This window comes from Mus caroli, chromosome 15, assembly GCF_900094665.2.
Source record: "Mus caroli chromosome 15, CAROLI_EIJ_v1.1, whole genome shotgun sequence".
Lineage (NCBI taxonomy): Eukaryota > Metazoa > Chordata > Mammalia > Rodentia > Muridae > Mus > Mus caroli.
The window spans coordinates 78,274,177-78,288,171 of NC_034584.1; the positions used below are offsets into that span (position 1 = coordinate 78,274,177).

Sequence of the window (13,995 nt, forward strand, 5' to 3'; positions counted from 1 at the left end):
TTCCTTCCTTCCTTCCTTCCTTCCTTCCTTCCTTCCTTCCTTTCTTTCTTTCTTTTTTTGACAGGGAGAGAAGGAGTTTATTTAGTTTGAAGTTCTTGGTTACAGTCCAACACTGTGGGCATGCCAAGGTGGCAGGGTCTTGAAGCAGCTAGTCTTGTCCACAGTGAGAGCAGAGAGAATGGATGTAGGCATGCTTACTTGCTTGCCTGATGTGCGCAGCTGCTTTCTCCACTCTTATCCTATTTGGAACCCTATAGGTCTAGGGGCTAGTGCCACCCATAGTGGGCTCAGTCTTTTCACATCAACCAATGAGACCCTCACAGACACGCCCACAGGCCAACCCAATGTAAGCATTCCTTTCAACTAATTCTCGATTGTATCAAGTTGATAATTAAGATTAACCAGTGCACTGGTCGATGGTGGCGCACGCCTTTAATCCCAGCACATGGGAGGCAGAGGCAGGCAGATTTCTGAGTTTGAGGCCAGCCTGGTTTTTAGAGCAAGTTCTAGGATAGCCAGAGCTACATGGAGAAATCTTGTCTCAAACAAAAACAAAAACAACCAAGAGAGAGAGAGAGAGAAAAAAGACAGAACAAAACAAAGCAAAAACAAAAACAAAAAAAAGTCAAACAAGCAAGAAAAGACAGAATAACAGTTGTGCCTGTGCAGAGGGGCCTAGGCTCTCTGCAAACGGAGACGTCAAGGAAGGAGGAAGCAGGGCCCAGCTGCTGGATTGGATGAAGGATGAAAGCTGTGTGCCAAAGTCTGTGGGAGCTTCCAGAAGCTGGAGGAGGTTGGGAAGCAGGCAGGGTCCTTTTAGAGTCTCCAGAGGGGCCAGCTCTCCTCTCCTGACATTTGAGCTCAGCTGTGTAACAGGACAGGGCTTCTTGCCTCCAGCATATGAGAGAGTCCATGGGGTGGTTGCAAGCCACCAGAGTTGTGGAAGTCCCTGGAGCAGCCATAGGAAGAGAAGCCTCCCCATTGTAGCTTCTCTTAGAAGGCACCAAAAACCATCCATACGGGCCAGGCAGAGTGTTTCCACACCCGCAGCAGCGCCTGAGTTCCTACAACCATCCCGTTAGCTGCAGCTATACACACAGAGACCAAACTTCTCGAACCAGCCTGAGATCTCATCTCAGAGCAGGCTGGTCTTGATCTAGCACTTTCAAATATGAATGTAAATACCATGGACAGGGGGAGCAATCTGGGGACTTAGGGGACTCATCAGCTGATTTTGTGGCTATACTGGGGGTTGTACAAAGTGTCAAACTCCTCAGCCAGGGAGGGTTCTGAGAGAGACACGTGTGGGTATAGGGTTATACCCCTAGGTATAAGGTTAGAAGGGACAGTTTCCTAAAGACCCCCAGGCAACTTCAGGGGGCCCATGCTATCTTAGGGTTGATAATTCACCAAAAGGATACCAGGCCCCACAGGAAGCTGTTGTCCTTAAGGTCACAGTTATATGGGGGCTGGGGGGAAGGCATGCTTGGGACCAGGAAATGGATTGTGGGAGAAGAGGAGAAAGGGTGGGCTCTGGGTAATTGCTCCTCTATGCAGATGGTTCTAGAACCTTAGTGCCCAGGATCATCTTATGCGTGCCAGTGTATCAGGACATTGTCTGTGCTGCAGACCAGTGTGACCCAACGTCTAGAGGTTCTCTGTGAGGATCCCCCGTGGGGATACACTGTGGGGGTGCTGTTCAGGAGCAGGTTTTGTGTTTTGTCCCTTGCCATTTCCTACAGCTGGTGGTGGCACCCAGGACTCGGCTCCATGGCCGAACCTTATGCCTGTCCCCACCCCCAATGAGATATTTAAAAACTTAAACCTGTCTGGTATGTTGGCCTGAGCAGGTCAGAGGATGATCTGGCTGGCAATCTTGCCTTGCTGTACACGGTCATTGTGGTGTCTGTCCTTCACAGACTCTCCCAGTCTTTGGGGCCAGGGCTGAGGTTCTGAGGAAGCCTGGCTGACCTTGTTTCTCCCCTTCCCAGTGTCTGCCCTCCCCAACTTCCCTCTGGTGTCTTAGTGGCCTTTTCTGTCGTCCACTACTTTACGATTATCATCTTTGCAGTGCTGCGGGCTGCCCTCTGCCTTTTGTCTGAAGTCCCTGGCCCTGGCTGGGCAGGCACTGGAATGAGGTTGACTATTAAAAACTATTTTGAGCATCTGTCATGCTTATTGGGCTATTAAGGGGCGAAGGTCCAATCCCAACTCAGAGGAAAGTGGAGTGCCTCAAACCATGGCCATTCATTATCTGATGATGGGCACAGAGAGGGACCAGGTCTGGTGGGGAGCTGCACATTGGTCAGTTGGGCATCAGTTTAGAAGTGGACCTGTATTCTGCAGTCCCAGGAGCCTCCAAGACCCTGGTTTCCTTTGCTGGGGTTTCTTCCTGTGGCCATTTACTCTAGTGTCTGCCGGAATCGACCAGACGCTATGGACAGTGTATTGGAGGCTTATGGCTGAGATACTTCACCTTCACTGGTCTGTTAAAAGTGCCCTGCACTTTTCTGCCAGGGAGAGGCCTCTGTGCACAGTGTCTGATGCGGAGTGCCGTTTGGACCTTGTCTCCAGGGTCTGGCACAGAGCTCTGAAACTCTCAAAGTTGTCCGAGCGTGAGATTCCCCTCTACAGCACGCACACTCTTGGCCACACCCGGGTCACAGCTAATGAGGGCATTTGGGTAGCCCCCAGTTATCTTCCAATGCAGGAGGATCCTAAGGGGACCCACCCATGCATGGTCAAGGGCTCCACACTGTTGATCTCTGGGAGTCACTGATCACCAGTGACTGAGCTTGTAACCTGGGTACTCGACTTTGGGCAGTGAGTGTCACAGCGCTCTGACTACAGACCCCTGAGGTCAGAGAGTTGCTGTTGGGGCGATGTATTCTGGAGTTGGAAAGGAAAACTCAGTACAACCACACAGCCCTTAAATGAAGCAAACTGGCCAGAAGCGTCTCATACCTCATGCTGGGGTGAGTCTCCTTCCAAAAGCAGATCTCACATCTCACTCTTCAGTTACTGGGCAAGGCTTACCCTTGTCCTGACACTGTTTTCTCCCCTTTGGGTCTGGGTCCTTTGGAGGGGCTCTGCCCTGCTCAGGTCTCACAGACTCCCACCCCCTTCAGTAAGGCACATCTCCATCCCCTTGGGGACAACACAGCCAGGACTCTGTTTGGAAGTGATTAAACCGTAACTGTCATGGCTCTGGGGAAGACAGACTGCAGACCCGATTATAATTCAGAGGGAACTAAGGGGAAAGTAATTTTTTATTCTGGTTAGAGCAAGCTCACAGAGCTGGCCATGATGGAGTGCCGTGTAAGGATGTAATTAATATATGTCCTCCTTATTCGCCCGCAGGACTCGGAGCTTGCCGATGAGCGCGTCCCTAAAAATAATGGCTGATGCTATCTTTAAAAGCTCTTTTGTAAAATGGAAGATTAAGGAGGATGGCCGGGAGCAGAATGATGGGGTGATGGGTGGTGTCCCCAAGTCCGCTCCACCTCTTCGGGGTTGGCGGTGACCTGAGAGCCTGGCCCATTGTGTAGACTTTTTTTTTTTCCTTTGAGCTTTTGGCCTTCTGTTCTTGCTTGGAGCAGGTCAGAGATCTAGCTTTAGGGATTTTTTTGTTGTTGCTGTTCATTTTGTTTTTCTTCTCTAAGTTTTGAATTCTCATAGAGGAAGCATTCTCTCGAGATTTCCTAGCAGGACTGTGTTTGAAGAAGGAAGCATCCGGAAGCAAAGTCCTATAGAAAGGTCTAAGCCCTTTCCAGATGCGAATTTCCCCAGGCTGTTCTTTGGTTTGTTTGAGACCTTGAGTCTGCTCTTGTCGTAGCCACTGGGGACAAGTGCTGAGCCAAACAACTCACTCACCAGCTCACACAGTGTACCTGGGAAAAAGGCACGAAGTGGGCCAAGTGAATATGCAATGTAATCAGGTGGCAAGGAGGTTTCTCCAAGCCTCACGCCCTTCTGCCATTCCCTGCAGAGAAGTCAGGGAGGTAGCATTTAAGCAGACCTAGTCAGGACCTAGGCAAATATCATAGCCAACTGCCCAACAGCAGGTGCAAAGGTCCTGTGGCATACATGCTTGGCATGTTCTAGTGATTACTGAGATGGGCAGAGTGACAAGAGCCTCGAGCATGCGGGGGAGTGACCAGAGACACGGTGATAGATGTCCAACGTGTGTACCTTCCACATCTGCACCCTTCTCAGCCTAACACCCATGACGGGTAACTGCCCTTGTGGGCAGGGACTATACTGCATCACTCTTCATCCTCACTGCCCAGCGTGGCACCTGGTGTGGACACTCATTCATGTTTTATCCTCAGGGGAGACCCTGGCAATGAAGGCTCAGCAGCATTCACAGCTGGAGGTGGGGCAGCAAGTCAAGCACACGCCCTACCCCCCACCCCCCCCCCACCCCCCATCTTGGCAACAGGCAGAGAAGATTCATCCTTCCCCGTTGTCTGAGGGTTTCTGTTGCTGTGACGGACACCATGACCAATAGCAGCTTTGGAGAGGAAAGGCTTACAGCGTGTAGTCATTATCTAGGAAAGTCAGGTCAGGGACTCAAAGCAGGAACCTGGAGGCAGGAGCTGATGCAGAGGCTGTGGAGGGGTGCTGCACCCTGACTTGTTCAGCTTGATTCCCAGGGCCACCTGCCCAGGCGTGGCATTATTCATAATGGGCAGGGCCCTCCCATGTCAATCACCAATCAAGTAAACATACCACAGGCTGGTTTACAGGCCAAATCTAGTGGAACCATTTTCTCTCTTGCGGTTCCTCTTCCAGGCGACTCTGGCTCTGTAAGCTGATGAAAGTCCAGCCACCACAGTAACCACGGCGACCTCATCACACCATCATTTTTTTTATTCCTTGTGAAGTTGAGATCTTACCGTTTTGTGAATTGGAAGTCCTTGCTGTGGTTTGCAGCCCCCAGTGTGAGAACAAACCTTAGACCCTTGAGCATGAGGACAAGCAGGCATCCAGGATGTGACCCTTTGCAACCTGTTTTCTCCAGCCAGGCCTGACATCCTGGCTTTCATCGCCCACTGGCCAGAGAGCACAAGCCAGACTGGAGCCCAGTCAGCCAGAGAGCTGGAGAGGGCTCTGACTCTGTCTCCCTGCCCCTTATGCTTGGACACTAGGGCTTCAAGGGTGGCCCTTTACCCCAGACACGGGTGAGTCATAGGCTCTGCACTCCCTGTGAGTGTTGGTCTGGGCCAATCTTGTGTAGTCACTTGGAAGCTAGTCAGGACTTGATGGGTCAGGACTTTGTGACGAGTTTTTCAGTCACTACTGCTTCGTGGAGTCATGAGACACTGCTTTTGGATTTTGTGCACTTTGATCCTTCTGAGTGTGGTCACAGATCCCCCCCCCCCCCTGCTCAGGGGCTAAGGGGTCTGATTAGGTAGCTTAGTTCATTTTGCTGGCAAGGAAAAGCCACAGTCTGAGTCACGGCGGCACCCTGGGCAGGCATCTGCTGTATTCTGGGTGTTGACCGTGAATGGGTAGCGTCCTTGGGAAGCCCCTGTCCAAGAGACACTCGACAGTGCAGGTGGCTTGCTTCCACAGCATGACTCCCAATGCACCGAGTGGAAAAACCTCTTAAGAAAAGCCTTCCGGTGGTGGGTCTGGAAAGATGGAACCAGACACTTTGACCCAGTGTTCACAGCAGTGTGATGGACAGAAAGTGACAGGACCCCCAATGGTCCGGCGGTAGGGAAGGCAAATAAGATGTACCTACGTTTGTGTCATGCGGTGGTAAAGCATCCTGGCCGAAGTTGGGGGGAGATAGGGTTACAGTGGAGATGGGTTTCAAACACTGCACTAATGGAGCAGCCAGGCGTGAGGGAGGAGTTGCATGCTGTGTAATCTCATTGACTACAGGAGACAGAGGGGAGCAGAACTGTGGGAGGACAGGCCTGAACTCTCTACAGGGACAGGAGACATTCTTAAGTGGATTGGGGCGACCATCGCACAGCTCTGGGATCTGAGGGGTGCAACAGGTTGACTTGACATTGGCCAAACAGTCTACAGGGTGTGTTGAGCAGAAGCCATGCCGGGACTTCTTTTATGAGCCCGGGACCCTGGCTGGACTCAGGGCTGCTAAAGGTCAGGCTAGGAGGGGACAAGTGGGGGGTAATGGCTCATGGTCCCCTTTTCTCTCTTTCCCCAGCACTTACGCATTTAGCGCCTGTAAATGGAATATCTTTAATATAAATATTAGCAGTTAATGAATCTGGCAGCTGTATTTCTTTACCTCATACTATTCCCCAATAATCATGCAGAAAAATCCAATATTTATTTAAAACTGCACCTCAATAGCTGAGCAGTTAAATGGTGTGACCGAAACTTCTATGCTAATCTGGCTATTTCCTAGATCCATCCCATGGTACTTGCATATCATTATTGTTCTGGCTCTTTGGGCTTCAGGTGTCTTTCTCCAGACCTTTTCCTTATGGCTTCAAATCCTCCATCCTAGCTGACCTGACTCTCCCTCTCTTCTTCTCTCCTTCCTCTAATTGATGGACATCCCACCCTATTCTTAATTCTGCCCACCCACTGGGGTGATCAGCATTTATTGACAAGGCAAAGAATAAATGGTAAAGATTGTTTACACAAACTTGAGACAGGAGATGCTTGGTGTAAGCATTACAATGCCACGAAATGGGATCAGAGAGCAGAGAAATCAGCATTTGAATAACCCAAGGGTCAACTCTACCCAGTGGACAAGAATATGGTGCCTTCAAGCGCCCACTGCTCAAAGGTGGACCTGCGAGTTCTTCTGCTAGGAGATAGGTGTCATCCTTTCTACCCATGCTCTCTACAGGTTCCCAGCCTGCCCAGGTCCTGCCAGGCTCTGCTGGGGGCTGTTAGGAAGTCCTAGCTTCATGCATGGATCTAGTTCTCCACTCCTACCTTGGCCATGGACCAAGAGACACCTGTTGTCTTCCGTGGTCACCAGGCAGGTGTCTGGTAGCCCGTGTGCATTTGGGCCGCTGCCCACCCGAGCCTGCTCTGACCCTGGCTTTATTTAGCAACTCTGTGACAATGCCTCTCACCTGCCCCAGGTGCTTCTGGACTGGATCAACGACGTGCTGGCCGAGGAGCGCATCATTGTGAAGCAGCTGGAGGAGGACCTGTACGATGGCCAGGTGCTACAGAAACTTCTGGGTGAGTGCCAGGACCCCGCCATGTAGCACCATCTTTCCTGCCCTGGGGCTCTTGGGAACAGACCCAGAGCTTGGTGTACACCTCCTGCTGGTCCCATCTGGGGTTTCACTGCTGTCCGTCTCCATGGTTTTTCTGCTGGCCAGTGCATACCCAGCCTTAGGGCTGCAGCAGGTCATCTCGGATGCTCATGCTGTCATGGACCAAAGAAACAGTGTTCAGTGAGGATTCAGGCCCCTTATCTCATCTCTCAGGCCACCCGTGTTTCATCTAGTTATAAACACTGTTAGGATGGGGTGGGAGAGAGGGTTGGTCTCCAACAAACCCATCTGAGAGGACATGTCCTTGTCCTGACTCAGAACATGTCATTGTCCTCATTCGTGCTTCCAGGCTTTATTGTCCCCCCAAGTTCTGGCTAAGGATGATTGAGTGTGTTCTCCAGAGATATGGATGGAAGGAAAGATGGTCAGGTGGACAGCCTCTCCATCAAATGATCCTGAGCCTCCCTGAACACTGGCTTCTAGGTCAGTGAGTCACGAAGCAGACATCCATCTACCCCACCCTTCTGGAGCTGCAGTCTGTCTGAGCAGACAGTGACAGATGCTGTGGGTCTCAAGGGTAGTTAAAGGCCATACAGGTGCCATATGGCTAAAGTGGGTGGCCTTACAAAGCACTGGGGTCTGCGCCTCAGGGGGAGATGAGGGAAGAGTGGCTAGGAGAACGGAGAAGAACAGAGTCGGGGGGTGAGGGGCAGCAATGTTCACGATGCCTCACCCTGGGGCAGTGATTCATGCCTGTCATCCTACACCTGGGATGCTGAGGCAGGAGGATTGCTAGTTTAAGGCTAGCCTAGCCTACATATCAAAAGCCTTTCTCTCTCTCAAAAACAAAAACAAAAACAAAAACACCCACAATGGATGACAGTCTCAGGACCAGCTCTGATGGTGGCTGGCCCTGTTGTGAGCATGTCTTGTAGGCTATGCTGTCACCTCTGGCCACCTCGGTTGCCGAGGGAGGTGGTGTGGTATTGGCTCTCTGGCTTCCGAAGGCTTTTCTCTCTCAGCTGTTTGTCAGGTGCCTTGGGCACAAGTCCTGTTCGTTCAGGTCCTGTTTTTCCTTACCTTAGCAGCCCAAGGGCGGGGACCAGGGACTCAGCATCTCCAAATGCCTTTTTATCCAGGGCATTTTGCCCTGTTCTTTTCTGCCTTCTTCCAACACCCCTCCCCCCACCCTCTTTTCTCTTCTGCCTCTTGGCCTGGGCATCTTGACCAACGTAAGTCATATGATCACTCTTCTATTTTTCTTTTTTTAAATGTTTATTTGTTTTGATTTTATGTCATGAATGTTTTGCCTGCACGAGTGTCTACCACTTGCATGCAGTGTCTGTGGAGGCCACAAGAGGGCAACAGATCCCCTAGAACTGGAGTTTACGGCCGGTTGTGAGCTGTCCTGTGGATGCAGGGAATTAAACTCAGATCTGAAAGGCAGTCAGTGCTCTTAACCACAGTGCTCTTAACCACTGAGTCACCACTCCAGCCCTGAGGTGCTTTCCTTAGTGTTACCAAATACGCCGTTGTGCCAGGACTGGTGCAGAGTCCATCGCTTTACATTGCTTAAAGTGCTAGGTTATCAGTGGTGATGGGGAAGGTCATGGCTGGCAAAAGAGGTGCTGAACATCTGGGTGGCCATGGTAACCCATCCGAGAAGCTTACGGTCCAGCAGAGTTCCTTGTACAACCTCAGAGGCAGAGGGTCTGTGGCCAGGCAAGCAGGATCCAGAGGCTGAGGCAGGTTTGTAAGCAGGGAAGGAGATGGGATCTAGAATTTGGCTGGGCTGGTAGACAAAGGGTTTCCTTCCAGTCTGTCACAAGAGCCATTGGGGGTTTGAGCAAAGCCAACCTATGACCTGTGTTTACAAAGGTCACTTAGGCTTTTGGGTGCAGAGTGGGTAGGATGAAGGGTTTGGGGTTGGAGCTGGGTGAGTGCTGTTAGCCGAACCCCAGGCTTCAGAAATGGCCAGAGTGGAATGCAGAGGTAGACTCAGGAATGGAGTGTGGAGGCCAGAGATATGGACTGGGCAGCTAGTGAATGGTGGGTGAGGATTTGGGTTGAGTCTACCTGTGTGGAGCCTGTTGCTGGGGTATGAGTGCTCCCACTGGGGAGCAGCCACCTAGAGCTGGCATTTAGCACCATGGGACCAACCGCTCCCTGGAGAGGGGTTTCAAACTCCTCAGTGGGCTGAATACCAAATAGTCAAGAGTGAATGTGGATGTTTGGTTAAGAATCCCAGACCTTGAATAAGGTTCTGTGGTTTAAAAATGAAGCTGATGCTGGAAGGGTGCTTGCCCTAAGCTGACGGCCTTTGATGCCCGAGACCTACAGGGAGGAAGCGGGGAACTGACTTCTGAAAGCAGTCCTTTGGCTTTTACATGCATGCTGTGGCACACATGCCTACAAACACAGCCTCTCCCACACCTAATTAATTAGTTAATTTGGGGTGGGAGGTTGAGACAGTGTTTCTCTTTGTAGCTCTGGCTGTCCTGGTACTTGCTCTCTACACCAGACTAGCCTCGAACTCAAAGATCTGCCTGCCTCTGCCTCCCAAGTGGTGGGATTAAAAGCGTGTGCCGGGCTGGTGAGATGGCTCAGCAGGTAAGAGCACCCGACTGCTCTTCCAAAGGTCCTTAGTTCAAATCCCAGCAACCACATGGTGGCTCACAACCATCTGTAACGAGATCTGACTCCCTCTTCTGGTGTGTCTGAAGACAGCTACAGTGTACTTACATATAANAAANAAATCTTAAAAAAAAAAAAAAAAAGCGTGTGCCACCATTGCCCAGTTAATAATTTGATTTAAAGAATATGTCTGGACCGTGAGGATGGTTTTGTAGACACCTAGGTTTTATCACGAAAAAATCAGAGCTCGGTTTTGCTCTGCGGTATTCTCCTACAGGCACTGGTGTGCTGGATACCGTGGTACACTCATGCTTGGCTCTGTCTGCTGCCAGCTGCTTACCATATGTTCAGACCGAGCATCTGAGATGACTGACCCCCAGCTGAGGCTAAGGCTGCACACTGAGCTCTGAATGGTGTGCCACAAGGTCACAGTGGATGGTGAGGCTACCCTGGGTAGTCCACCTGCCTCCTTTCCAGGGCTTGGAGTATGGCACCAACTTAACTTCTGACTCTTGTACCTGGTGATTGGGATGGTGATGGCAAGGCGCGCGCGCGTGTGCGTGTGTGTGTGTGTGTGCGTGTGTGTGTGTGAGTGAAGGTCAGAGGTCAGTGCCAGATATCTTCCTCAGTTATTTCTTATATCTTCCCCACCTTATTTCTTAAGGCACAGTCTCTCACTGACCCTGAAGTTCACCAGTTTGGCAAGATTAACTGACCTAGGTTAATCTAGACCCTAGGAGGCTCTAGGGAGCCTCCTGTCTCCACCTCCCCAGCCACCCCCATCTGTGCCAAGATTACAGGCGGGCATTGCCACACGCAGACTTTCCTCCTGGAGCTGAGTTCAGGTATTTTTGAGCCACCCGACTTGGGTGCTGGAGTCTGAACTTGGTCCTCATAACTGAACAGCAAGCACTCTCAACCTCTGACCCCCATCTCCATCCCCACCCCACCGCTGCCAACTCACATGGCAACGCCTTTTCATTGGAGCAATCCTCCAGTTGGTGCTGCATCTCAGCATCACAGGGCACGCTCTGTCTTTGTGTCTCTACTACTGGCCATGGTTGAGCATCAACAGCATTGATGTGTCCCTGGTCCATCTTTGAGAGCAGGTGTTGGTCACCTCTTGGGCACATCTTTTTTGGTTCAGTCTTCTGCTTGCCTGGCAGATACAGTACTGGCCTGAAGCTGAAGGGGCTGTGAATCCCACCCTGTTGCTTCTCCGGGCCCTGTAAAGTGAGGCTCGAGGCTTGCCCAGGCTCTGCTGTCCTTGTATTGTGAAGTGGTTGTTATTCCCTCTCATTTGAATATCTCCAGTCGGTACTTGAAAGAAGCAGCTTGCAAGCCTCTTATGTCAAGTGGGCTGGACAGAGAAAAGGACAATGGGAAGAGTATTCAGGGCTGAAGAGGACATTGGTGCATCTTTGCACGGTTGTGTGGGCAGCACTCTTTCTGATAGGATGCAGTGATAACTCACACAGCCCCCGGAGACCAGAGATTCCAGAAGTGACCTTGATGTAAGTGGTGGCGTCTTGGGCTTTCTGAAAGCAGAGCTAGATCAAATAAAGTGGTGCTGGCCGAGCAGCAGGGCCACAAGGCTGATTTCAGTGGTGGAGCCAGGCCTGGTCAGGATGAGGGGGTAGCCAGCAAAGAAGTTCGGTGAGATCAGCCTGTGGGAAGGGACCCTGAGGAGTGTCACATGGGAGGAGGAGGAGGAGGAGGAGGAGGAGGAGGAGGGAATACTCCTTAGTTATTTGAATTATATATTTTTTGCATGGGTGTGTACATGTGAGTGTGGGCATGTGGGTATCATGTTGCACGTGTGGAGGACAACCTCAGGTGTCATTTCTCCTTCCTTCTTGGCTGTGTGACACTCATCAAGGGTGAGCCGCTAGGATACCAAGAGGAGCCCCTATTCTTGAGAAGGAATGCTGGGAGCAACAAGCCCTGTGGCAGGCCAGGTATTAGGGTTTTACCTCAAGGCCGTAGGCTGGGTGGGATGTCCCTGTAGGATGCTGAGGGGCTCCTGGGCCAGCTGGTACTCACTGGGACATCTTTAGTCCTTTCGAGGTACATTATCGCCCTCAGTTGCATGCTGTGCTCGAGGGTCACCTTAACCTTTCCCTGTCTCTTCTGGGTTGGAAGATGAGGCCGTGGCACATCTGCCACCCCAACCGCATCATTATGTGGTTGATAGGCAGAGAACTCTCTCTGCCCTGTCTTGTGGAGTTATGGCATCATGGACACCTAGGGCAAGATGATGGGGATGCAAGACCGGCTTTTAGGGCGGGCTAGGTCATATCCTCTAATCCCACGTTTGTATATTGACACCAGTGCTGGCTACTTTTTATGTCAGCTTGACACTGGGTCGAATCATCTGAACAGAGGTGTTTCTGTAAGATTGGACTGTAGGCAAGCCTGCAGCGCAGTGGCTCTCAACCTGTACCTTGTGACCCCGACAGCAAACTTCTAGCTCCAAAAAGTATTTACATTGTGATTCATAACAATGGCAAAAATCAGCCGGGTGTGGTGGCGCACGCCTTTAATCCCAGCACTCGGGAGGCAGAGGCAGGTGGATTTCTGAGTTCGAGGCTAGTATGGTCTACAAAGTGAGTTCCAGGACAGCCAGGGCTATACAGAGAAACCCTGTCTTGAAAAACAAAACAAAACAAAAAAACAAAACAACAACAACAACAAAAAAAGGCAAAAATCACAGCTGTGAGGTAGCCGTGAAAGTAATTTTGTGGTTGGGGGTTGGGAGTCACGGCATAAAAAGGGTAGCCACATCAGAGAGGTTGAGACCCCCTGCTTTAGGACATCTTCTTAATTAGAAAGTAAGGTCTCCAGGTTCTTGCCCTGTTCTTGTAACGAATAAACCTTCTCCTCTCAAGCTGCTTTTGGGTTTTACCACAGCAATAATAGCCTTAACTAAGGCAACATCCAAACCCTCAGACCTTAGAATGTGGCTGCATTTAGAGACTTTAATCCCAGTACTCGGGAGGCAGAGGCAGGTGGATTTCTGAGTTCGAGGCCAGCCTGGTCTACAGAGTGAGTTCCAGGACAGCCAGGGCTACACAGAGAAACCCTGTCTCGAAAAACCAAAAAGAAAAAAAGAAAGAAAATCTTAGCACTACTTCCCTGCACTCACAAGCTCCCCTGTCCACAAGCAGGAGGTGTTTCTGTAAGATTGGACTGTAGGCAAGCCTGCAGCGCAGTGGCTCTCAACCTGTACCTTGTGACCCCGACAGCAAACTTCTAGCTCCAAAAAGTATTTACATTGTGATTCATAACAATGGCAAAAATCAGCCGGGTGCTGCATTTAGAGACTTTAATCCCAGTACTCGGGAGGCAGAGGCAGGTGGATTTCTGAGTTCGAGGCCAGCCTGGTCTACAGAGTGAGTTCCAGGACAGCCAGGGCTATACAGAGAAACCCTGTCTGGAAAAACAAAACAAAACAAAACAAAGAAAATCTGCAGTGTGGGACCTCACTGGGACACTTCCCCCCCCCCCCCCCCCCCCCCCCCCCCCCCCCCCCCCCCCCCCGCCAGCCTCAGGATCTACCCTCTGCAGCCAACCCAGTAACTTCCTCTTCTGCATCCCTCACTGCACCTTGGCTTTGGTTTTAAAATTATTATCAGTAGTAGTGTTATTGTATGGTGTATTGAGGGAGTGTGTGTGTATACCTGTAGAGGTCAGATGACAACCTTCTGAGACAAGGTTTCACTGTGTAACCCTGACACACCCAGAGTTTGACCTTAAACTCACAGAAATCCACTTGCCTAAATTGTTTTGTTTTGTTTTTTGAGAATTTTATATATGAGTACTATCTTTCTTTTTAAAAGATTTATTTATTTTTCACTTATATGAGTACACTGTCACTGTCTTCAGACACACACTAGAAGAGGGCATCCGATCCCGGTACAGATTGTTGTGAGCCACCATGTGGTTGCTGGGAATTGAACTCAGGACCTCTGGAAGAGCAGTCGGTGCTCTTAACTGCTGAGCCATCTCTCCAGCCCCCACATGAGTTCTGTCTTAACATCATTTCTACCTTTCCAACTCTTCCCATGTCCCCCAGTCCCTCTCAAGTTCATGACTGCTTCTTTATTATTTTTACTCCCCGGTCTCTGTCTGTCTGTCTGTCTGT

At 50.7% G+C, this 13,995-nt stretch overlaps 1 protein-coding gene across 2 annotated transcripts in view; it reads left to right on the forward strand.

The window, feature by feature from the left end:
* The window catches only part of Parvb (parvin beta), an 83,526-nt gene that overhangs the window by 43,917 nt on the left and 25,614 nt on the right, over nt 1–13,995 (forward strand). For both annotated transcript variants that reach the window (XM_021183070.2, XM_029470070.1), the window contains exon 4: nt 7,077–7,179. In XM_021183070.2, the coding sequence (XP_021038729.1) occupies nt 7,077–7,179 (103 nt within the window). The remainder of the gene's footprint in view (nt 1–7,076; nt 7,180–13,995) is intronic.